The sequence below is a fragment of the Typopeltis vanoorti genome, chromosome 1, assembly GCF_054136105.1.
Source record: "Typopeltis vanoorti isolate ZY-2024b chromosome 1, IOZ_Tvanoo_1.0, whole genome shotgun sequence".
Classification (NCBI taxonomy): Eukaryota; Metazoa; Arthropoda; class Arachnida; order Uropygi; family Thelyphonidae; genus Typopeltis; species Typopeltis vanoorti.
The window spans coordinates 32279944-32307234 of NC_143549.1; the positions used below are offsets into that span (position 1 = coordinate 32279944).

The 27291-nt window shown below is 34.2% G+C and overlaps 1 protein-coding gene across 1 annotated transcript in view; it reads left to right on the forward strand.

The window, feature by feature from the left end:
- The window catches only part of LOC150109873 (protein SHQ1 homolog), a 169836-nt gene that overhangs the window by 30721 nt on the left and 111824 nt on the right, over positions 1–27291 (forward strand). The window contains exons 5-6 of the mRNA XM_090415535.1: positions 17340–17462; positions 26683–26837. Coding sequence (XP_090271661.1) covers positions 17340–17462; positions 26683–26837 — 278 coding nt within the window. The remainder of the gene's footprint in view (positions 1–17339; positions 17463–26682; positions 26838–27291) is intronic.

Genomic DNA, 27291 nt, shown 5'->3' on the forward strand with positions numbered 1-27291 from the left:
TTGAATACAGACGTTGAGGGATGAAAAGTACATTTATGTAGTGTACTTTACAATGTGAAAGTTAAGTGTATTATAATAAATACCAACTTTATAATCGTTCAGTGTGTATACATTCTTTGAGACACCCTGTAGAAAATAAATATCAGGGCTATTGAAAAAAGCTTAGCAATGGAGAAAAGAGTACTGTAAAAAGAATCAAAGAATAAAGGTGACATGAAAACTGAAAATAAGGATATCCAAGATATCTGGAGTAATTACTCTGAAAGACTTAAATGAAACAAATGCTGATAGAACCATACTAGAAAATTTTCAAAAGAAATGCAAAAAATGAGGTAAAAAAACATCAAAAACTTGAAATGCAGAAAGGCACCACTCTATTTTATATCATCTATAAAATAGAGTGGTGGAATATCATCTATAAAATAGATGATATTCCACCAGAGCAGTGGCTGCACTATTTGCAAGTTTTTTTGAAACTTGGTTATATTATAAATTAAAAATGCCAAGAAATTATATTATTGGCATTCTTTAATTGAAATGTTCTTGGTTTAATCCAAGTGTAAACAAACAAAAATTTACATGCAGAGTAACTTCATGTTTTACTTACACTTGGATAAAGGATTAAACCAAGAACATAATTTCTTGACATCTTTAATTTATGTTCTTTACTAATTTAATTCTGTATTAATTTCTCTACTAAGTAATAGCATCTTTAATTTCTAGCATAACTAAGTTAAAAAAAAAAAAAAACATTTAAACATCTATCTCTAATCCAGAGTATTTTAGTAAGGTGATACCTTATGACATTTGTATATGGAAATATGGTTTCTGCATTACTTCAACCTGGGTATTACTTATAGGTGTGGCTCCCACTGATGAGACCTCAAATGTCAAAACCGGTCTGGCTGGTGGCCCTTCCCACAATGCATTATGGGATACTAAGGGAAGTGATGTGAAGTCATTAGCCTCTATATACAAGTAGCCCAGTCACGAAGTTACTTAACATGCAAATTTTTGTGTGCTTACACTCAGTGGCATATTTAGGTATTTCCCAACCCTAGGCCTGTAGAAAGTGCCCCCCTCTCATATTTAATGAACATGTTGATTTACATGCATGACCTATTTATATCATAAATTTATAATATATATATATATAATTACAAAAATGAGAGCCCAGAAATTGCTGCCGCTCCTCAAAATTTGCTGCTCTAGGCTCGGGCCTATACCTAAATACTTTGATAAAGGATTAAACCAAGAATGTAATTTCTTGGCATCTTTAATTTGTGGTTCCACCTGCATAATTCAGAGTGCCTCGTTAAGTCAAATTCCAGATGATTGGGGTAGAACTCTCATAGTTCCCATCTGTTTTAAATAAATAAATAAAAAAAAAAAACCTGAATGTGGAATTACAGAGGAATTTCTCTACTAGTGTTCCAGATAAGATTTATGCAAACATACCCATGTGTGTCATAAACTGTGCCTAAATAGCTGAAATATTTTACTTTTTCTATAGGATCTTCATTGAATGCAACTGGAGTTTTCTATGTTCCTGCCCATTTTCATAATATACATGCTGATATCCTATTGTTTTATTCTTTTTATAGCTGATTTTCATGCCAAATTTGTTAGTTATTCAATTTAGAGAATAGTTGCAGAATCTTGGAGATTTGCACTTTCATCTGCATAAAGCAAAAAAAAAAAAAAAAACCAAGTTTTACATATCCAATTCTGATATCAGGCCTAATACCACTCTTTCCTAATGTGATCCATATATTTTATGAAAATAGGCAAGAACATAGAAAACTCCAGTTTCATTCTGAATGAAGATTCTATAGAAGTAAAATATTTCAGTTATTTAGGCACAGTTTTCAGTGAAGATGGCAAGTTTAAATATGGAAACAGACAACAAAATAAGTAAAGCTGGTATGGTGAGTAGCCAACTAAATAAATTTATATGGAATACTTGAGAAATTGGGAAATTCTGCCATTGATGCCATGGGTTCATACTCCTAATTTTCTCAGAACTCTCATTATGGCAGTATCATATTAAAAATAAATACAGTCATCCCTCAACTTGCGTCCAGGTTCCGTTCCATCCAGCAAGTTGAATCGGACGTAAGTTGATACATTAAATCAAGAGTTATTAACAGGGTTAGGGACTTAACCATAATAAGTATACTGTCATTTTAATTTTTAAAATTATACTGTGTTACCACCACTAGAAAACAGCAGAATAATCGCCCAAATCTTCCTCTCAATCACATCTTCATTATTACCTTCCCTGTGTGAACGATCAGATCAGGCTGTGGCTCTTCTGGTATAACCTTTGTTTTTTTTGATGAAAATGGCTTTGCTTATTCCTCTTTTTCTTTTCATCATAAATTTGTTCATAGCAAGCAAACGCATCATGTACTTTATTTTCTATTATTAAATAGCGATCAACATTGGAGTCCATTTCTTCAGCCATTTTGAGAACATCTCTAACTGCAAAGAACATTTCTGCAAGACCCTTCACTGTGAATTGTTTAACTACCTCTTCCCGTTTCTCTTTTCCCTCTTCTTTTTCTCGTTTTTCCTCTTGTGCAACAGTTGTTCCTCCAGTTCGACCCATTCTTTGTTGGTCAACTCTTCAGGGAAACTTTGAGTTGAATTATGTCATCATTCACTTCAAGATTCAGATTGTTTGCTAGGCCCACTATTACAAACTTCCAAAATCATTCACAAACCTTTTTAATGTCTTTTTCCATATGCCACCCATATGTCATTGAAAGGTCACTTCGTCCCAACCCACAGCAATATTTTTAATAGCATGATAAATATTGAATGTTTTCCAGAATTGCATGAGACTCTGGTCATTTCCTTCAGTAGCAGAAATGGCTTGTGAAAAATCCCTGATCCATCGGTTAGATCAGTGAAGTAGTGTTTGGTGGGAGAAACATGACCTTGAACTTGGTGAAGATCATTGCTATAAGACGGATGACCTGGAGCATTATCTAGAATTAATAAAATTTTAAATTCTACATTTTCTTTCACACAATAGCTTTTTATTTCACTTGCATAACAATTGATTAAGGCATCCTCAAACAATTTTTGAGTCATCTACGACTTCTTATTGCTCCGATGATGAACTGGGAGTATGCTTCCTAATGTTTTTGAAGATGCATGGATTTTCACTGTGCCATATCATCAATGGTTTCAGTTTATATCTAGCCACATTACCCGTAACAGAATCGTAACACGGGCATTAAGAGCTTTATAGATTTTAGCTTTTTTTGTGGATGAATGTCCGCTTGGGCATTTTTTTCCGAAACAAGGACGTCTCATCCATATTTGCAGTGGAAAATAATTTTCTTCCATAATAATTTTATCCAATTTTTCCACAAACTCCTTGACAGCCACCCTTCTCAGCACTTGCAGATTCCCATACATTTTCACATTATGCAGCACAAAATGCTGCTTGAATCACATGAACCAACCGGAAGAAGTGCCGACTTCATAGGCATAATCGGGTTTTGCTTTCTCCTTCATCATGTTGAAGAGACTTAGTGTCTTAGCGGTTATGGTCACAGTGCTAAGGGGTATGCGCTTTTGGTTCAGGTCTTCTATCCATGATGCAAGTAGCTTTTCCATATCACAGTCCTATCGGTGATGGGACCTTGTCATTGCTTCGTCACTATCATCGATTTAATGGAAGCAGATCCTTTCACAGCCTCTACGATTTTATCCTTATTTTTCAGACTGGTCATCACTGTAAAATGAGACCATCCGAAATCATGTGCGATCCCATTGATGGGTTTACCACCTTCATGTTGCTTTATAACTTGCAACTTCGTTTCAAGATCAATTGCTCACAGAAAATCGCCTCTTTTTCTATGATTCTTCACTAGGTTTCTTGATTATGCATGTAGGGGCCAAGTTGCACAAAACATCGTGAAATATTTAACGATAAATACACAAATAACCTCTTTCTCAAACACAAAATCAACAGAGGAACTGTTGAAGACACATGCTGACTGCAGAGGGAAGTTGCTGCTGAAAGTGCTGTTGCCACCATGCATGCTTTGCCTTATGCTCGCTTGCCTCTTGTTCGAAAGTATAGCCGAAAATGGTATTTATTCCCTTATGAAATCATGGACGTATCTTCGAACGGACGCAAGTCAAGGGATGACTGTATGTTAGAAAGCAGCTTGACATTGTTAGCATTCAAGAATGTGTCAGCAGAGTTAATCTAAATTTAAATAGAATTAGGGAGAAAAACGTTAGCAAAATGGGTATTTCGTGCTAAGATGGCAGAAAAGCGACGGTCTAGGCAGATTGATTCAGTCAGAAGTGCCTTAGAAGCACGAAATGTTAGATATGACAGTATTGGAATGTAATAGATTAATTTGAAGAAAATTGTTGAAAGAAGATTAATAATGTAAACTTAATTATGCAGTGCTGTCATAGTAACCTAAACACCTCTTGAGGATATATATACAGGGTGTTCGGGATAAATTTGACATATTTATAATTAATTATATTTTTCCGTAAGTTACATGTATTAACACACACTTCTCTTCATTTAAAAGTTTGGACCCTTCTTCATTCATATACAAGATGTCAGAAAGGATGGATAGCTGGAACCCACCTGAATCATGGAAGAGAATAACTTGTATCATGATGATTCGTGCCCGCCATCAAAATAAGGATATTACGACTGCTGCCCAATGCTCCCTGAATACAGTAAAAACAATCAGGCATGAACTAGAGACTTGCAATGGTGACTACGAGGATGTAGCAAGAAGAAAGATCCCTAGCAGACGATCTGATTGCGTTCGTACAGCAGAATTCCTCGCAAATCTGCAGGAACAGGTGTTGAAGAACCCTGGCATTGGAATTCGGGCTTTGTTCGTGGAGTTGCTAACTGTAGTCAAGCCCTGGATAACAAGGGTAGCCAATGGTAGGCCGTATGTATGGCAGCAGGATTCGGCCCCTTGCCACACCTCTGGGAAAAGTCAAAAATGGTTGTCTGAAAATTTCTACGACTTCACCAGTCCAAATGTTTGGCCTCCAAACTCCCCAGACCTTAACCCCATGGATTATTTTGTATGGGGCGCAGTTGAAAAAGACACCAATCGCACTTCCAGTAATACAAAAGCCCAGTTAATGGATAAAATTAAAACAGTTTTTGCGGCCCTTCCCAGGGAGACTGTAGCATCAGCTTGTTCGAGGTTCCGAAGCAGAATTGAAGCTGTGATCGATGCTAATGGTGGTTATTTTGAGTAAATCTTGTTGATAGTATTGTAATTAACTCTGCCTGTAATGTTTTTTTGTCAATTCATTAAATTTAATAGATACAAAGAAGATTTTCTTTTTCCTTACGAAACTGTCAAATTTATCCCGAACACCCTGTATATGAGGAAATTCATAAGAGCGAGAGGAATTATAAAGTATATAAAGTGCAGGCCAGGAAAGTTAATAGTATTGTATGGAAAGCTAAGTTGGAGTATTAAAAGAAATTGGCTGTGCAGGCTAAAGGCAATCCAAAAGAACTTTATTTTTTTTGCTGTAAATAAAACAAAGAATGAATTCAGGAGGCTAACTTTACTGAATGCAGATATTACCCTTATGTCAGAAGCAGTAGTTAAAATAATGAGGTTCATTTTGCTGAGATCTATCTGTATGTAAATATAGTGCACATTGCTTTTGCTAAATCAGATAAAGTGAAAGAGGTGTATGAGAGAGAGGTTCCAGAGCTGTTGCATAATTGGGATAAGAATTCTATAATGGAATATCAGCATCTATGTTAATATTCAGCTGAGCTGGCTGGGCTCTTGGCTAGTGGACTTGCTTGCAAGGATTCAATGGTGCTGCAGTAAATCTCTCACCACATGGTCTGCAGTTGAGATCCAAGGTAGTTCCGGTGTTCCACTTCCAAGTGCAGTCATTTGCCATCCATGTGTGACTCCATGGTAGATGGGGAGCTCTGTCACTGAACCAAAAATCTTTCTGAGCATGAATTCTTTGTCCTCAAGCATTTCAGGGTCCTAACAAAGTTCCAGCCAAGTACTGATACCATAAATACAGCATTTGGTAACAAAAGTAAAAAAAAAAAAAAAGATAGATGATACTAGTGTAAATGTGCCAGTAGGGAAAATATCATCCTTTATTCAGAATGGTTTAGGACTGACAGGCTCTCCCAAACCTGCTAAGAAATTACATTCTAGTGATATCCTTGTGGATACATGTCAGCAACATTTTGAGAAACTACTTAGAGCAACATCAGTGGATGGAATACAAATCACAGTAACACCTTGTAAAACACTCAATTCTTATAGAGGAGCAGTATCAGAATGGGATTTCCTTAATGTTCATAATGAGAAGATATAAGGCTGAAAAGTTCTCAACCTCGACAATAGATGGCAACACTATCGGCAAGAGATTTTTTTGCTAAGTTGGTATATCTGTCATAAGCATCCATGTGAAATTGCAAGTCATTCTATCAAGTAGTTTGTTTTATACAGCTGTCTGAAGCAAAAGTGTTGCCTGTATCCCTTGAAATGGATAAAATTGAGTATCATGCAGTTATAAAATTCTTTGTAAAAGAAGGTTTAATGCCAAAAGAAATTCATTTGAAGTTCGTAAAGGTTATGAGCACTCTTCTCCTTCATTTTTGACAATTAAGAAATGGGCTGCCAATTTTAAAGTTGGCCGCACTAGCCTTGAAGATGATCCACATGAAGGATGTCCAAAAAGTGTAACAACACCAGAAATCATTGATCAAGTGCACAGTATGGTATTGGATAACCGGCGAATCAAAGTGCATGAAATTGCTGACCCTATAGGCATTTCGACAGAACGTGTAGGATATATTTTGCATGAAGAATTGCAAATGAGAAAGCTTTGCACAAGATGGGTGCCGCACTTGCTCACAGCAGATCAAAAACGCACTCACGTGAAAATTTCTGAATGGTGCTTGAAGCGTTTTAACAAGAATAAAACTGATTTTTGCTTTGATTTATTACTATGGATGAGACTTGGATTCACTATTACACATCAGAATCCAAACAGCAATCAAGGCAGTGGACAGAAGCCAGTTGTTCAGTGCCAAAAAAGACAAAGTCTGTTCCATGGCATCAGTGTTTTGGGATGCTAAAGGCATTTTGTTTATTATCTTGAAAAGATAAAACAATAACTGGGAATATTATTTCGATCTTTTGACTAGACTAGACGAAAAAATTCGTGAGAAAAGACCCGGTTTGCAGAAGGAAAAAAAATCATCTTTCATGAGGAGAATGCACTTGCCCACAAAGATGTTTTGGCAATGGGAAAATTAAGGGATCTTCATTGTTGGGTTATTGGAACATCCACCCTATTCCCCAGATCTGGCTCCCTTTGACTTCTATCTCTTCCCAAAACTAAAACTCTTACTTGTTGGTCAGCATTTTTCTTCGAATCAAGAGTTGATTGCAGCTGTAGAGGAGTATTTTGTGCTTTTGTTGTGTTGATCATGTAAATGAGTGATTTTCATGATCACCGAATTCGTGTGAAGTTTTGCATCAAATTGGGAAAATCTTGCATGAAGACATCTGAAATGTTAAAAACCACATTTGGGAATTAACGTCTGATTCAAATGTACAAGTGGTAGAAACCTTTCAAAGATGACCAAACTTCAGTCAACGATGATCCCCCATTTTAGACAACTCAACATTGCAAAAGTTCATGAAGTCATCCATTCTAACTGCCGATCCATCCTAAACATTTCAAAAACTGTCATGAAATTCTTATGCAGAATTTAGGCATATATCACATTGCAATCAAATTTGTGCCTTGCTTTTGACTGACAGTCAAAAACAAATTCAAGTTGATGTGAACCAAGAGCTTTTCATTTGATCTTTTATAAGGATGAATGAAAACTTTTTTAAAAAAAAACATCATTATCAGGGCTTATGCTATGACGATGAAACAAAAGTTCAATTGTCACAAGGTGTCAAGAGTCACTACGATTCAAAAAGCAAGACAAGTACAGTCAAAGTGATAACTTTTTTTTATTCCACTTCGGAAGGAGTGGTTCACCATAAATTTCTTCCACAAGGCAAAACAGTGAACAAGGAGTATTATCCTGAGTTAACACAACGTCTTCCTGAGGCTGTCAGGAAAAAAGCCTGATGCGTGGAGGGAAAAGCTGATGGATGCATCACGATCATGTACCCACACACGATTACTAATCCGTCAATTCTTGATGAAACACGAAACAGTGGTCATTTCACAGCTGCTTACTCACCTCACACAGCAGACTTTTTTTTATTCCCCAAATTTAAATTGATGTTGAAAGACCAACGTTTTGAGTCGATTGACTCGATAAAGAAAAAAAATCTAGCAGAATTGTGCAGTATCTCAAAAGGAGCAATCCAGAAATGTTTCAAAAGATGGAAGAAACACTGGTACAAAGTGGAGGAGAGTACTTTGATGGCGAAAAAGTGAATAGCTTCTGAATTAGACAGGAAAATCTTTTATTTTAAAAATTTGGGAATTTCCCAGACAAACCTCCTACATAAAAGCAGGAATGAAATAATTAAGTATTTATAACCTGATGTTTCATCAACCTGTGCTAGCATTATCAAAAGCACTTTGAAGATTCACACTGCATGAAGACTGAAATTACAATGACCTCCTGAATAAGGACAATCACATGTATATACAGCAACAGTGGTGCTCTCTGTAGTGAAGAGATAAACTCAGTCTGAGGAGAGGAAACTGAATTGCAAAGGCTTAGCTAGTAGACCATAAAGTGAACAGGGTTCACAGACTCTTCATTGTGGAAAAAATTTGCTAGAAAATTGAAATATTGCATTGATACCAATATATGAAAAGTAAATACAGTGCAAGATAAATTTTCACAAATATAGTTTTTTTATGTATTTGTTTAGATTTTTGTAATATTTTTATACAATGAAAGTAATATTTATTGATCGGTGAGTTTCCTAATTTCTGTTTCGTTGTAATTTTTATTCATTTTAACCTGGTTCAGAAATCCTACTCAAATTCCATGACCATAACATGGAAACCACTCAAGCCACTTCAAGTCTCCAATAAGCAGTACTGTAGTCTCACATCAGATGACGAAATTCATCTCTTACCTAAAAACAATTTCAAACATCCATGCCCATTGCGAGTTTCAAACAGAGGGGCACTATTTAGTCGGTTGTTAACGATGTGATATTTCTGATTACGGTTTATTTTTTGAACGTTTCACAAGCGAAGTATTATAATTAATTATGTGTTCCACTTTGGGAGCATGTATCTAACATGTCACCTTCTGAATTAGTTCAGATATAAAAAAAAAATACCTGGATGGGTGTCTAAGTGCAGAACAGAAAAATAGTGAACGATTAGAATAAATATTCTTAAATATGGTGCACTTTCTCCCTAACCATGCTATCCCAATTTTGTAACAATTAATATTCCATTTACAGAGCCTATAGTAAGAAAGAATATTAATAACTTTATATGGAATAAAAAAATTTCAGAAAGCTAAATTATTATTAAGAGAGACCTCCAGGGAGTCAGACTCATTGAGGGAGGCTACATACTACACACACCAGCTATCATACTTATTCTTGAATTCATTCACACTGCTTGCACTCACAACATCCAATAGCAATCCATTCTAATCACGCACTACCCTCTGAGAGAAAAATCTAGCCCTCACACCCTTCTTGGCAGCCTTCATTCTCAGCTTCCAGGGATGCCCTCTCATCCTTTCCTCGCCATCTAAATATAATATAATCAAAATATTAAATAATATATAAAAAAAAAATTTCTTATATGGGAAATCTAAGAAATGGCCTGGATTTGTACCCACAGCCTTTTGGCTGGAGAGCAGATACGCTAACCGTTTGACCAACCAGGCCGGCAATTCAAGAATTTTTCTGCGATTAATTTTTCCCATGATAAATTTTCTCTGAGATGAATCATCAGTGATGAATTGTCCAGACACAGGCGAGCAGACCTCTGTAAGACCTGATCAGGCAACCTACAGATGTCAAGAGTAACAGTAACCATGTGAGTTTCTCCAAAGCTTTCCATTGCTTGAATCCATTGATAAGCAGTGATGGCTGGGAAATAAGCTGTGGATTGAAAGTGGTGAAATCTGTATTGCTGGTCACTAATTAGCTGTTAAGCTTCCAGGTTGATTACCTTCTCCATGATTTCTGAATTGGAACTTGTCACCAATCCCATTCCTGGAGAGATCATCAGCACCAGATGACACGTATCTGAACTGTTCAGGATTCATATGGTTTCTTAGGGAGCTAGGGAATCATGCAATGAATTCTTGGTAAATTGAAAGAGGCCAGTTTACATTAGTCTTCACTGCAGGAGAGAGGAGAAATATGATACTAGTAGATCATCCTTGTTTGGATAATGTCACTATAGTGCCATCTGCATGTGAGAGATACAGAAACACGGATAGATAGAAGTTCAGCCAGCTGGTCTTAGTAAGGTGCAGGTGCTGTTTGAACATGCATGTAATTTTTGGATGTGGCTCATTCAGAATCAGATTTACATTTGTTGTTTTTGTTGTAGGGAGCAGTGGAAGCTGCATGTAATGGTGATTTATTCTTGAATCACTTGCAATATAGGTCTTTCTTGGGCTATTTTGTCACATTCTTTGGTCGAGAACCAAGACTTAGTCGTTGGGAATTTTTGGCAAAGTGATCTAACCTAACATCTTACAGAAATGAAGGCCTTTATTTCTGTAAGATATGATCTAAGTAGATGTTTGATTCAGGTGAATGGTAACTTATCTGATCATGGAAAGGAAGAGGAGAGATCATGGACAGTTATTCCATTTGGCACTTTTGTAATACCAAAGAACATGAGACCGACAGTGGCTGGATAAAGAGTGTCCAATATTAAAAATAATCGGTTATAGTCTGAGTTACCATGTTGAGAAGCGAAATTTGCAGTGTATATGGAAAGGGATCTGGTCATGAAAAGTTTGCTATTCTTGTTGTAGATGGACTACCTAATGTTACTTAAGTTATTGCTAATGGCAGGGGGGGAGCGTGACTGACATTTCTACTGGCTTCATTAGTGGAATTAGAGATGGGAAGCCAATTGTGTTGTGAACATTGAACTCCCCAAGGAAAATTACCTCACTGTTAAGGTATCTTGACTGAAGACAATCAGAGGTCAGAGTTCAGAGTTAGGAAACAGCAAATGAATTCTGTTCCTCATCCTGATCAAGTTAAGGAAAAAAAGTATAGTTCGACCACCGATGCAAGACCCCCTTGACACTTCTGCACATGCTAGAAGGAGAGTCCATTCCAATAATAGGATAAGCAATCAGTCTTGTGGGATGAGTTTTATTATTATTGCATGTCAAAAAAATTAATTTCCTCTATGAACATTCTAGTTTTTAAAGTGGTAACTATTTTGCTTGTATAACAGTTGAAAATTTTTATGTATAAAGCATGTGATCGGTAACGAATATGTATGTCGCCTTATTCCTTTCTCCCCTTTAACATGAATTGACTCTTCTTGGCACTGTGCCAGTTACGGTTCTCTCGTTTGTGGGCAGACTGTATATATGATAATGACAGTATTGGAGCTAAGAAGTAATCTTTCAACAACTTTCCTCTAAATTAGTTTATTTGTTAGCACTCCAGCATTGTCATATTTAGCATTTCAGTTTTTTAAGGCACTTCTGACTGAATCAATCCACCTAGGTGTCGGTCTTCCTTTGGATCTTTTTCCTGCCATCTTGGCATCACACTTATTTTACTAACCTTTCCTTCCTAATTCTGTTTAAATGACCATATCACCTTAGATTAGCCCTGCTCGTGCATTTTTTAAATGCTAACAATATCAAGTTTATTCCTAATGTGTTTAAGATTCTGCTATTGATTCCATCTATTCAGGTCTCTGATTTTTCTGAGAACTATCTGCAGTCTCTAATCTTTGATAAAGTTTTTTTTTTTTGTTTTTTTTATAACTTAAAAGTGGCTTGAAGACTGTCCTGTTTATAATTATGGACAAAACAGTCTTCAAAATGAATCACTATTTTTTGAAAGATTTTGGGAAACTTGAAGAAAAGAACAATACTGATAATGGTACATTTCCTACTATTGGTTATTGGTTTATTTTTTTAGTTTAAGACATGAACTATTTGGGGTAGATATATCGGAAATGCTCAAATATATATCTTGGTCAAATTGCAAATGTTTTGCAGTAGAACTCTCATAGTACATAAAAGGAAATTGCATCAAATGGGAGAATTATAGAGAGATTACCCTACTGAGTCTTCAAGGTACGATTTATGCAAGCTTACTTAAGAAACTTGGAGGAATAAGTTTCAGTTTAGGGGGTTGTCAACTTCATATTTTTTTGCTTTGACAATTTAGAAATTGTAAGGTATAATATGGATTGCCATTGAAGTTTTGTAGATATAGAAAAACCAGATATTAAAACCAGATATTAAGACCAAAAATGTTCGTTTACTTAAATGAGGCAAACATACATTATATAACAGTAATTTACGGTCTATATTCTGTATGTATCTATATGAATATGTTCAAGCAATATGGCATTAAATCTGATATTAGATTTGGAAATATTCTTGGCTCCAAATTGTTTTGCAAATGTTAATTCCTAAATAAATTTATTGCAAATCATTCAGTATTTTTGAATGAAATTGAATAATTACTGTAATAAACTTTGCATGAAAATAGGCAGGAAGAACGTTGAAGACATTTTCATTCTTGATGGTAAACTTGGAGAACAATAAGAAAAGCTGGCATTATTAAGAGCTATTTGAATAAATTTATATAGAGTAAGAAATTAGCCAAAACACTAAATCACTAAACTAGATTAAATTAAAAAAATAAAAAAAAAAAAAAAAAATATATATATATATATATTCAAAGACCATAAGTACCAGAGTTCGTGAAAAAATTAGAATATTGGTGGCATCATTGGCAAAAAATTTTATGAGAAATAGAAATGAAGGTATTGCAAAGTTTATGTGAGGCTATATGTTCACTTAAATAAAATGGAAGAGGAGTAAGTTTTAGCAAAACAGATTTAATACCAGAATGGAGGAAGCAAAAAAAAAAAATGGAAGAAAACCAAGAACTAGATGGATTGCTATAGTTAAGTGTATTTAGAAGACCAAAATATAGCATCTGACAATATTGGTGTCTTGGTAGATGAGACTAATTTAGATGAAAATTTTTGATAGGAAGTTGGTAACGTGAACTTGATCATGTAATACTATCCTAGGACCCCCATCCATATTATTGCTATTTTTTCCCTAGCTCCAAAAATTTTAACCTAGCACTTAGCTCCAAATTTAGCTCCTTCAGAACTAGTTTCAGCTCTTTTTAGTTGTTTTTATAACTTACTGTTAAAGAAATTGTTTTAAAACGTTTTTTAGATGTTTGCATTTGATAAGAAATTATATTATATGTTTGGTGCGAGCATCGTACACATTTCAAACACATAACGTCAGTCAGTCACGTGGCCCCAACAGTCTGCCATTTTTTCGCCTTAAAGTTGATAACACCGCTACAAGTTAGTCTTTGCACAGTGTTCTGGTTGGTAATTATGATAGCGAGTGGGAAGTTTTCAAAGACTGATCATAATTTGTTGCAGTAAAGAGTTGTATACCCTTCTTAAAAAATGAGCAAAGAGAAAAATATTTTCAAGCTTACAAGAAAAAATGAGTGGTTGCAAATGGGAATGTTTAGTAAATGGTTGTGTGAAGTTCTTGGTGACGCTACAAAAGTACACCGTAAGTTTTGCAGATGTGATATAGCTGCTAATTATTGTCAGCTTGTAAAGCATAGTGAAACTAAGAAACATCTTGCTGTAGTTCTATATAAGGCTGTTCCTATTACAAATATGCTTGTGAAAAAGTCTGAGACTGCAAACTTTGAAGGTAGGTTAGCATTATTTCTTTGTTGTCACTCATCATTCAACAGTTGTGATCATTAGATCTTTGCAAAAAATATCATCCCAGACAGTCAAATTATGCCAAAGGTAAAAATGCACCAAACTAAGTGCTCTGCAATTGTAAAGAATATTCTAAGTGAGCATTTTGAAGAAGATCTAATTGTGTACATTGGAGATGAAAATTTCAGCTTGCTAATAGACGAATCGAATGATATCACAGTGAATAAGATTTTGGAAATGGCCATCGTTTATTATAACAAGAAATTCAACAAAATTATACATACATTTCTGAGCATGGTAGTTCTAGAAAAGTGTGACTCTAGTGGTGTTGTGGCTGCACTGAAAAAAGAGCTCTTGACCAAAAAATTGAACATTAAAAATCCCATTGCAATTGGTACAGACAATGCCAGTGTTATGGCTGGTGTCAATAATGGCATTTATTAACAATTGAAGGTATATATTCCCTCCTTAATTTTAATTAGATGTGCATGCCATTCATTACAACTGGCAATGTCTCACACTTGTACAGAATCTCTCCCAAGAAAATTAGAATTTTTAGTTGCTGAAACGTATAAGTGGTTTTCACATTCTTCTTCAAGACAAGCAGCATACAAAGAGCTGTATCAAACTATCAACAAAAATGTTGCTCCTCTGAAAATTGTAAGCAGTTGTACAACAAGGTGGCTCTCCATTGAACCTGCAATAGACAGAATTCTCAACCAGTGGTTGGAATTAAAAACTCGCTTCGAAGTCGTGAGTGTGACTGAGAAATGATACAAAGCTCAAATTTTGTGGGAGATGTACAAAGATGAAAGGAATCTGTTGTAGCTTTTTTTTTTGCATCCTGTTCTAGTTAAAGTTCAGCAAGTTAACAAAATTTTAGAATCTAACAGTGTGGATAAGATGAGATTATTTGAAGACCTTTCTCATTTGATTCGCTAAATTGCTAATATGTTAGTGCTACTATCATCCACAGTCGACCCTCTAGAGTCAGAGATTGATGACTATTTGGATCCCAATTCAAATCTTGGTTGCAGATTTGAAAGAAAAATTTCAGAGTTGATGATACAAAAGAAAATAATGCAAAATCTTAGAAGTAGAGCAAGACAGTTTCTTGGTCTCTTCAAACAGCTTAAACAAAGGTTGCCTGAAAACTTGAATATTTTAAGAATGATATATTCTTTTTCTGTTGACAATACCCTAAAACATATAAAAGAACCTGTTACTCCCATCTTAGAAATAATGCTGAAAACAGAAAAAGATGCTGAATACCAGTACATTACTATCCATTTAAATAAATGGGCAAATATAGAAAACATTGAGCTATTCTGGACTGAAGTACTAGAATATAAAAATGCATCTGGAATGAATCCATTTAAAGAAATTACTCAGTGTGCAATAAATTTATTAATACTGCCAAATTCTAATGTGGAAATTGAACGAATTTTTAGTTCCATGAATGTAGTTAAAACTAAATTAAGAAATAAGATGGAATTGCCAATGCCGACAGCTATTTTGTCAGTCAAGAATGGCCTCGGGCATAACAAGAAGTGCTGTACAGAGTGAAGTACGAGAATATAAAAATGCATCTGGAATGAATCCATTTAAAGAAATTACTCAGTGTGGAATAAATTTATTAATACTGCCAAATTCTAATGTGGAAATTGAACGAATTTTTAGTTCCATGAATGTAGTTAAAACTAAATTAAGAAATAAGATGGAATTGCCAATGCCGACAGCTATTTTGTCAGTCAAGAATGGCCTCAGGCATAACAAGAAGTGCTGTACAGACTATCATTTACCAGCATCTACACTGAGTAATATTGGAACGATAGCCACGTATAATAAAGCTGAAAATCTAAGTGAAAACGTGGGTGAATTAAGCGCAGAAGACCACATGGAAGATGTATTTAAGCCACTTTTATGCAAGTATCACTTCAACTTCAATCAAGTAAGTAACTTAAAAGTATCAGCTACCTTCTAAAATTTTAGCTTCAAATTTTTATTTTGAACTTCTTTTCAGCTCTTTTTTTTTTTTTTTTTAAGATTTAGCTATTTTTAGTAATTTTCATTTGGCAACACTAATAATGATAATCATTTAAAACAGAATGGGAACATTGGTTTCATAGTGAATTGTTGCACTTATTTTTGTTTGGAGGAGAAAACACATATAAGGATAATGACTTAGTTATTGACCGATATTTTGCCTTGGTCACCAACTGAAAAACTCAACTAGAACTTTAGGATCTGCCTGTTAAACCTGGTCTCTGTTTGCCTTCCTGCTGATGGGCTAATATGCACACATCTAAAATTTAAATAAAGTTAATGAATCATTATCCTTAGATGTTTATCTGAACAACATAGATGTTGATTATAACTCATAAGTATTCGTACCAGGTTAAGAATTGTTTCATTGATACTTTCAGTTCTGGTGGTGTGGATCAAATAAAAATAATCCAGGAAGGAAATGAAGTAACTATAATGAACAATACAGATATTGTTAGTGTCCCAAATAATTCAAACAATTTAGCATAGATTTCTTTGCCCAGAGCACACTCAACATACATTATATATCTATTTAGGATTGCTAGTGAGGAAGAAGAGATTTAAAGTGTTTGGAGAGTGGTTAGGTTATATGGTATTCTTGTAGTCATGTGATCATTTTCTGCAAGATTAAAGAAAGGAAATAAACAAAAAAAAAAAATAAATAAACGTTTCAGAAGGGTTGGTGTCATTAGGAGAGTGATAGGCAAGGAATTTGATAAAGTGAGACAGGTTGTTTTTAGTCGAAGATCAAAAAGGAGATTCTAAGATACCTGGCCTGTTGTATTAAAGAAAACATGTACAAATGCTGGCTTTTAAAGTGGTGGTATGTGATTGGCAAAACTGATGGTTTGTTCATTATGAACTTTTTTAAGGAATTATTATTTTTACTGCTATTTTGCCTGCTTTTGTTTTTTTTAAGGAAGTGTAGAATCACAATACATACTTTCTACTAGAAATAGTGGAACATGATGCAAAGCAGTACTGCTATTGCATGTGATACTGCTATAGCCAAAGACAGTACAAATGTATTAAATGATGTTCAGCAAAGATTGTGTGAGAGGGAGAGTAGAATAACTGAAATGTAACAGGTTGCTTCATTTGTATGGCTTTTTTTTTTTCCCACTTCAGTAACTAGTCTTGGCATTGTCAGAAAGGTTTTCCTGTCACAAAGCTAGCACACCAGAACATAAGCACAATTAACATACAGAAACAATAGTTTTTATATTTGCATATTAATGTTTTGAAATGTTATTTAAAATCACATTTTCATGCTTGACCAGAAATGTAAGTACATATTAGTATTTGTGTGTGTGTGAAAGCTGCTTACTATAATCTATTTTTTTTGTTTCCATGTTTAGGATCTTATAGCATCAAGTTGCCTAAATTAATACCTGGAGAACATTTTGAAGGATTGGATCTCTTAACCAAATTATTAGCTCCTCGAAATAAACCATCCAATGAACCACTAATTGAAGTAATAGGTATGATAAATTGTCTTCTGCCTTCATTGTCATTGCAACTAACTTCATTGTCAGATGATTCAGAAGCAATTATAAAACATCAGCTTTATGATTATAACAAAGTATCCACTTTAACAAACTTTTTGAGTTTGCTATTTTTGGTTGTCAACGTCACTGATATGTGGTACACAAGATACTATAATTCTATGTTTATCGCTAACTTTCTAATACAGATTTTTTTCCAAATCTGTTATTTGTCATGGCTTAGCATTGCTTCATCTTATGTTTTGGCCTTCTAAGGTGCTTCTTAATATATTGTCCATGTAAATGTTGATTTCCTCTGAGTCTCGGGTTGCATTGGACAAATTAGCACAAGAACACAATGATAAGTATGAATTTAATAGCCAGATATTTCAATCTAAAAATTACAGTTTGCTTTAAAAATTGAGTTACTCTGCTGATTTTTCTCATAACTCAAGTATACTTGTATAAATCTTATCTAGAATACTTGGATTAATTCCTTTTGTAATTCTCACATTCAGTTTTACTCCCTTTCTTTTATAAATAGGAATTATGAGAGGAATTCGACTGCCTTCTGAATTATTCTGTAGTTTCTTTTTTTTTTTTTTTTTTTTTTAATCAATAAGATTTATTGATCAAATTTATTATTTAAAATTTAAAAAAATATTGATAAGATTTGATTAATAAGATTTATTCAGCTAATTCCCCACAATACTAGCTTTGCTCATTCTATTGTCTATTCCCATAATTGTTCTTAATTTCCCATTTCAACTAAAAACTGCCTAAATACCTGTGATATTTTACTTGTTCTATAGTAGATTTAATTATTATTATTTCCGGCAACTCCAAGGAGTCGACAGACTCATCGAGGGAGGCCCTAACATCATGTCAAGAACAACTATTCGACATTCATACAGTATCTATCATACCTCGCCTTGAGCTCATTCACAGTCATAGCACCCACAACAGACTCTGCAGCTTATTCCATTCATTCACCACTCTCCAAGTAAAAAAAACCTAGCTCTAACACCCTTGCTAACCACATTCTTGTCCAGCTTATGGCCCCTAGTCCTCCCACCACCAGTCCTATTCTCAAAAATATCTTCTGAATTAATCTTATAGAAACCCTTCACAAATTTGAATGTCTCAATCATACCTCCTTTGCCTATCAACCAATTTTTGCAACCCACAAATCTTCAACCTGTTCTCATAAGGTTCATTCCATAGACCTGCTATCATCTTGGTCACTTGACTCTGGATCCTCTCCACCTCCTCCCCATCAAGAAGAAACCCTGGTGCCCATATCTGGGCACAGTAGTCCAGATGGGGTCTTATCAAGGCTCGATACTAAGAATACAGCTGAAGTTTTCAAGTCATTTGTCATGAAAGATGTTGGAAGTTTTTTTTCGACTTGATTAGACTATAATAAATTTAGCTTAATCCTTTATCCAAGGAGATGTGCTTTGCATTAGGGGAGATACTCAGACAAGTGATGAGAGCTTGGTCCACCTTTACCACGAGTTGCCTCAGTCTAGAAGATACTTCAGGTGCAAACTTTGTTTGCTTACACTTGGATAAAGAATTAAACTAAATTTATTATTTGTCATGAAAGTCATTCTTAATTATTATTCTGATTTTTATTCTTCTGTTATCCAATTTAGAGACTCCTGAAGACTTGCACTGGATGTTTTTAGAAGTAAGTTATCATCTGCATAAAGTAACGTGCTAAGTATATCTCAGATTCTAATATGTCGATTCATTCAATTTAATGTCTCAGATTTAATGGCACTTTTTTCATAATGCAATCCATATAGATGATGAATAGCAGTGAAGGTGATGTGCATTCCTGTGTTACTCCTGATTTTACACGAAACCAACTTGTATTTCTCTTCAGTTCTAACTGCTCACTTAAAATTTAAATAACCTATATATTTCTCTATATAATGTTTCATTTTCATCCTGTAACTGCAAGGTTTTGAATAGCTTTTCTCAGAGCACCTTGATCTACAAAGTGCATACAAAACTTAATTATACATCCTTGTTATATTCCCATGATTTTCAACTATTTGTCATAAATTTAAAATATGATTTTGGCAACCTGTGTTTGGCCTGAACTCAGATTGTTCTTCTCCAAGTTTCTCTTCCACAATTTTTCTTAATCCTTTTTCAAGTATACTTGCATAAATCTTACCTGGAATACTTGAATTAATTCCTTTTGTAATTCTCACATTCAGTTTTACTCTCTTGCTTTTATAAATAGGAATTATGAGCTGAATTAGACTGCTTTCTGAATTATTGAGAGAGGCCTACTGGCTTTCAGGCATTTTGGGTCAAATATCTATTCCTGCTACTTTTCATATTTTGGACTTTTCTTCAACTATTGATGTACTCCTGTGTGCCTCTTGTATATTTTCTACTATTGTTCTGTCATTGCTTGTTTTTGTCTTTCCAAGCAATTACTGCTGACATCTAGAATATCCTTATCTTCAGTTTTCATGTCATCTTTATCATTTTGGATTCTTTTTACAGTACAGTAGTCCTCCCTTATCTGCAGGTTTGCTTTCTGCAATTTGTTACCAGCAATCAATTCCAGTCTGAAAATAATAAATGGAAGATTCCAGAAATAAACAATTCATAAGTTTTAAATTGCCACTCCATCCTGCCAGGGACATGAATCATCTCTGTCCCTCTTATCCACACTGTACTGTATATGCTACTTGCCCATTTTATCTCTTAGTAGCTGTCTCAGTTATCAGATTGACTGTTGCAGTATTGCAGTGCTTCTGTTCATGTAACCCTTATTTTACTTAATAATATCCCCAAAGTGCAAGAGTAGTGATGCTGGAAATTTGGATATGCCAAAGAGTAGCTGTAAAAGTGCTCCTTTTAACTGAAAAGGTACAATTCCAACTTCATAAGGAAAGATAAAAAAAAAAAAATTGTGCTGAGGTTGGTAAGATTCCATTCACATAACTTTTATTATAGTATATTGTTATATGGTAATTGTTCTATTTAATTATTAGTTATTGTTAATCTCTTACTGTGCCTAATTTATAAATTAAACTGTATCATACATATGCATGAATAGGGAAAAAAAAACATTTATATAGGGTTTGGTATTATCTGCGGTGAGTACAGTAGTCCCCCCCCCCCATAGATAGATAGATAGATAGGGAGGGACTACTGTACTCTTTTCTGTACTGTATTCTTTTTCAATAGTCTCCAGACCATTTTACCACTTTCCTGATATTTTCTTCTATGTTATTACTGAAATCCTATGAATTTTGTTTAGGTACTTTTATGCGTAGCTTGACTCTTACATTTCTCTCTGTATTCTTTTCACTATGAAATATATCTTCTATGATAATAACATTTTCATAGTGAAAATTTATGTTTACACTATTCAGATAAAGCACAGAATATTTGAAACGGGAAGTGATCAATATTTAGTTTTTAGGACAAAAGTAAACATCATATTGAAAAATATGTGCAAAAGTTATGAAAAGAATCATTCAGAGGTGAGCTATAGATTTAAATATGTTATTGGAAAACAAGTCTTTCAGAGGATCACAGCTTGAAAATGAGAACAGAGACTTGGTGGCAAAATCTGAAGAAAACACTGATCCAGTTATAGGGTGGCACATAGTAAAGTTGTTTTCAAGGATAGAAAAATCAGAACATCATGGTGTACTATACATTAGTGACTGTTCTGGAAGAATAAATAGTATCTAAAGTTCCTGTAAATAAGTCAGTAGATGTCAGAGTAGGGTATAAAAAGAAAGGTTAAAAGGAATCAGAGTGATAAAAGTGAAATAAAGATATTCTTATCAAAAATAGTTTTAAAGAATCCTAATTGAGATAAGCAATGATAAAAAGATAGAAAGTATTCTAGAGAATTCATTCGGGAGTGCATATCAACACTTAAGGTACTAAAGTCATCAGAAACCTGAAATGTTGCAATATAGTTGGATTAAATAATACTTAACCGGAAATTCTGAAATATGGAGGTTTAAGTTTTATGACGACTATATTGCATAATTCAGAGGGACTGATTTATATGCTAAATTCAGATGATCAGAGTGGAGCTGTTAGGATATAATTCTGTAAAGAAGAAAATAAAGCTGAAGGCAGGAATTTCTCTGCTAAGTGTTGATATGATTATGACTGGCATACCTGAAAAGAGGCTAAGAAATATTGTGGAAGAGAAACTTTTGAAAAAGTGAGCTGGGTTCAGGCAAAGTAAGTGATGTCAGGATCATATTTTCCTTTATGACAAATAGTTGAAAATCCATGAGAAAATAACAATCAAAAAATGTTAAGATCTTTTCCCGTGATCTGGAAAAGATATTGATAACATTACTTAAAATTATAATAATGAAATCAAGTAAAATATTATTTATTAGTAGAATTTTTGCCTGAGTATGACAGGCATCTTCAGTACATGTGAAAAGCTAATTAAACAATAACAGACAATTCCAAAAGGTGCCACCTAAGTAGCTAATATAAGATAACTAAAAAGGGTCATTAAATTATTTAAAAAATAATTTAATGACTTAATTTATTTTTTTAAAAAAATAAATTAATTAAAAAAAAAAGTTAGGAAAGATTAACTGATCTGAAAAGTACTATATCTCTCAAAGGGGATAGACACAGATCATCAGATCTGCTTGAGTTAGGAGAGTGAAGTAAAGTTTTGCATGTTTCTTTATAAAGTCATTCCATGAGGAACCAACTTTTGTCTTGTTCCAATGAACTCTGTCTAGAGTTGCAGAGCATGCCATCAAGTCCAGACTGTTCTGGTTCAAGGTATTGAATATATGACTTGTGTTCTTCTAGCTAAAGAACTTTTGCTTGAATACTCGGGAAAAAATTCTACCAATAAATAATATTTTACGCGAGTTAATTTCGTTATTATAATTTTAAGTGATGTCTATTCACAGTATTTCCTTACTGAAACATATTGATAACATGCCATTAATAGTCTATAGTATTCTGTTGAATATACTGCTTTTAGATAGTGTAAATGGAACATTATACAGAGCAATGTATTTAGCCAGTATTTAAGTTTTCAGCAGTTAAAATTAAAGATACAAGACAAGGTATACACTACATCCACTGTTATTCTTTACTATATGATCATATGAAGAAAAATGGCATTAATTATGACAGGAAATTATATTCTTGGTCTAATCCTTTATCCAAGCATAAGCAAACAAAATATGCAAATGAACTATTTTCACAGCATTTACTTGTATATATATATATATACAGGGTGGCTTCATATAATTTTCCTCAGTGGTATCCCATAATGCAAATGGAAAGGACTGCTATCCAAACTAATTTTGACCTTTAAAGTCTCATCAGTGGGGACTGGACCCAGGAAAATATTAAGATTAAATCAATGCAAAGTCATTTTCTACATACAAGTAATAAAATGGTACATCACCATATTATTCACTACTCCTAATCAGAGATAGATGTAGAAAGTTTTACCACAGTTGTGGTAAAACTTTCTGTAACTTGGGTTACAACTGTCTCTAATCTAAAGTAAGATCCAGTTCTACAAGCTAAGAGAATGCAGTCTTCAAAGTTTGGAGTAATAGATGAGAGTGAAATCTTTAAAGATACCTGTGGCATGACTATAAACAGTAAATTACACGATAACCACAGTAATTAACTTTAATGAAATGAAAGTAGATATTTCATACTGAAAATAACAGTACATCATCAGTGCGTGCATAGAAACAAGCAAATCAAAGAAAGAGGAATACAATGTACATACAATAGTCAGTGGTGTATACTGGATACATCCCACAGTATCTAGCGGGAAGTTAGTCTTCTCCATGATGTAAAAGGGCTATGCAACTTTCTTTGCATAGCCCTTTTACATCAGCCAAATCGGAATCAGAATGATTCTCCTCCTCCTCCCCCCCCCATCCCCCAAAAGTTTGGGAGATTCTTATTTTATATAACCAAAAATCATTTTTAATAATATTAATTTTTAGCACATGGCAACAGTTTTTAATTGGTAAACCACAAGCTGCTGCATATACCTTGTATTCCCGTTTCTTTGATTCGCTTGTTCCTATGCACTGATGATGCACTGTTATTTTCAGTACGAAATATCTACTTTCATTTCATTAAAGTTAATTACTGCGGTTATCGTAATTTATTATTTTTAGGTGAGAGTGAATATCGTACATGTTGATTAATGAATCATAGTGTAGATTACTAAAGTTGTGCAGCTTGTGTTTTCCAAGGCAAACCGAGCATAGACTAATCTCTTCTTACAAACTTTCAAGATACGAACAATTTGTATTTACGAATGCCATGCAGTCTAATAAATTATAACCCTGATTCATTTAACAAACACAGACTGCTTAAATTTTATGCCTGAAGCTCACTGATATAATGATGAAAAAAAATAAATTCAACTTGCAAATGCATTTCAAGGAACGTATTATGTTGGTAAATTGGAGTTTGCCTGTAATGATGTTAAGAAGCTTATGATGATTTTTTTTTTCACATGTGTAGTGAATGTACAGAATGAATTGCTGGTGAATGCTTTTATTTAAATATATAATAGGTATTTATACATTCCATGACCTGGAAGGGTCCTTGATAAGTCCTGGAGGAAACTATAATAATAATAAATTTTATCCTATTCAAAACTAAATGATCACTGATTTTAAATCCCCTTTATACTAATTATCCTGAATTGCTATAAAGATATCACTATCAACAATGCCATATTCAGTAATGCCTTGTTTGACAGTAAGACATACTGCTTTTAGATAGTGTAAATGATGTAAAATTTCTCATGGCTTTCAACTATTTGTCTTAAAGGAAAGTATGATCCTGACATCACTTACTTTGTCTGAACCCAGGCTTAAGTGCTGGGAAAAACTCGTGTTAGTCTTATTAAAGTGAAACCGCACTGAGAAAGAACTAAAAATAATGTTTAATTTCAGTATTCATCTTATTCACTGAAACATTATCAGGAAGTACAATATTGACTTGTAACAAACACAAAAACAACCTAAAAATAAGTCAGACGTGTGGACGAAAGACTATGTCAGGACTGTTAGCACCCTAAGATGTAAACTGGGATCTCAAAGTATTAATGTTTCCCATATTTTGGGAAGTATTATGCAACAATATTTATTCAAATTAGGCTGATTTTCTGAGAGCAGCTATAGATTCTAAAAAGAGTCTCTCTTCTAAATTGACTGCAATGGGGCATGGTCTTTTTCTGGTTGATTCTGTGTGCCATATCCAAAGCAAGGTCTGCAAGACCTGACTGACCATAGGCATGGCTGCAAATGTATATTGTATGTTCTTCCATGCAGATCTTCCTCTATAGTAGGCCAACTTGCAGGAACGGGGAACTCTACACTAGGAACTAAGAAATAAGGGGTTTGGTTCTTAGCGGAACAGGTAAAGATAGCTAGAGTGTGGGGTGGGGTGCAGAAGTTGTTTTAAGATTTGCTATTTATTCTGAAGTTGTAAACATAAGGAATGATGTGATGATGATAGCATTAGTAAAAATCCTTCTGAAGAGAAGATAGAGGTTTGGAGGAAGGAATGATTATTTTTCTGATACTGTGGAAACTGTAGCCATTAGATAAGATGGTGTGGTGTGTATGATTAAGCTTTGCTGCAAGAGGCCTGATTGGAAAAGAGTTTTAGGCTCTATTGGTTAGTATTTTAATGATGCTATATTGTTGAGGGGTGGTGGGAAAATTTATAAATGCCTGTAGTAGATGCTACTGGTAATGTAACTTGCCTGTTACTGGTAACAAGCAAGTTACACCTTGGTAACATGTCTAGAAAGACTAAACTGTTAGGTTTCTTTTCAATTGGATTCTAGGATGAAGACTTGAGGTGAAAGAAAAAAAGTCTGTATCCGGCCATGAGGTCAAATAGCAAACATATCTTACCAGATTTGAAAAGGGCTTAGTCAAAAAGCTTGTTTTTCAAAATATTCTATACATTGACAAGGATGGGGATGAGAGAGAGGAGGTACCTCATAAAGGTACCCTATATCTGTGTATAAATTTTGTTCTTCCAAGAAAAATATCCAGAATGGATACCAAAAGAAGATATCTGTGATATCAGGAGGGGAAAAAAAATAAGCATGATAAGGTGGGATTTAAGGGAATGTTGATGAACAGTCAAAAATTATATCGTGTGTAGAATTTTTTTATATAGGATGTAATTTTTCCAGATTATAGCATGAGGAATCAGTAGCATCTACTATTGGTCTTGAGGGGGAGGGGGGAACAGATTTGGGTTTGTGTATTTTTGGCAAGCTGTATATGTCTGTGGAGGATGAGGACTCAAAGGTTAGAGTTTTTTGTGATTTCAGAAGGCCAGGAAGAAACCTTTCTTTGAGTGGACTAATATTTTGATTTGAGATTTAGGGAAACATAGTCTAATAGTCTGTAGGTGGAAGTAGACTGAGAATGATGGCCATTTTTCTATTGTATGACCTTTTATAGTTCTTCACTGGCATTAAGAATAACAGTAACACTCCCTTTTGTTAACTCTGATGAATATATTATTGTCTTTGCATAGTTTCTTGAGGGCATTGAGTTGGCAAGGTGATTGATTTCTTTTAGGAGGTGAAGATCTAGAAAGAATACTAGCGATGTCAAACCTAATGTTGTTATTTCAGGAGTTGAATTACAAATACAGCATTCGATGTTGAACATTAGGTCTAGTGGTACTTGTTTCAGAGCAATGGCAGAATTTGATGGCAGCTTCATTGAGCCTTTTTTGATGTCAGGTTAGCTGCTGTATGAAGAGGTTGAATTTGAGACACAGGTTTAGAATCCAAAAGATCCGTTTATTTTTTATTTTTAAGAATTCTTTCTTTCTGAGCAGAAGCTTCTGAAACATTAAAGAAAATGGTATAGTGCTCAGTGATGACTCATTAGCTCTGACTAATGAGTTGATGGCTGTCTTGGTAACATCAAGGAGATATGGAGAGTTTTTATTTGAACTCAACTTAACTTGTTCTTATTCTTATCTCTCCTTGTGAATTGATGAATATCTTTTAGAACATAATGTTAGCAATGACTAATCAGTCCATCCCCCAGAAGAGAAGTCCAACAGGTACTTATCATTATTATTATCGTTGTTCTTTTTCTTTATATTTTCAGTGAATCTGCCATTGTAAAAACATATGGTAATATAAAGTTTTTCTTTTATTTATAAGGTGATAATGCTATAAGTAATGAAGAAAATGAAGTGGAAGAGGAAGAAGAGTTTGATTGGTCAATTAAACTGCCACGACGAATAAATGAGATGTGCATTACTGAAGTAAAATATGGATTTGCTAACAGATATTCTCACATCTTGTCTAGACTAAAGGTATGTATATAGTTTCAGACTGGTGATCTTATTTGATGGGTAAAACTGTCAGTACCTGGTGTAAATATAAGTTTCAAATGATTTTTAAACAAATAATTTTGATAATACGATTTAAAAGGCCAGTTATCTGTGGTAATTGGGGAACTCTAGAGCTTGGATCATTGAAAAACAGTTAATTCAAATTACATTTTATTGAGTTAAATATACAGTAACCAAAAAACTGTGTGCTGTTTTTGCTGCAATTTTGTAGTAGTTTGCAGAGCACAATTTTTTATGTGCATCATGAGGCACAGATATGCATCAATCGGTGCATTCTACCTTGGTATGTATTCTTTTTCTGTGACTTTTAAACCCTTCTAGGATGTCAGTTGAAGCTGGTGTAATTCAGGCTTGTTAGCCTTACGAATTTAAACTTACTTTGAAGGCTTCAGAAGCATCTCATGAGATGTGTCTG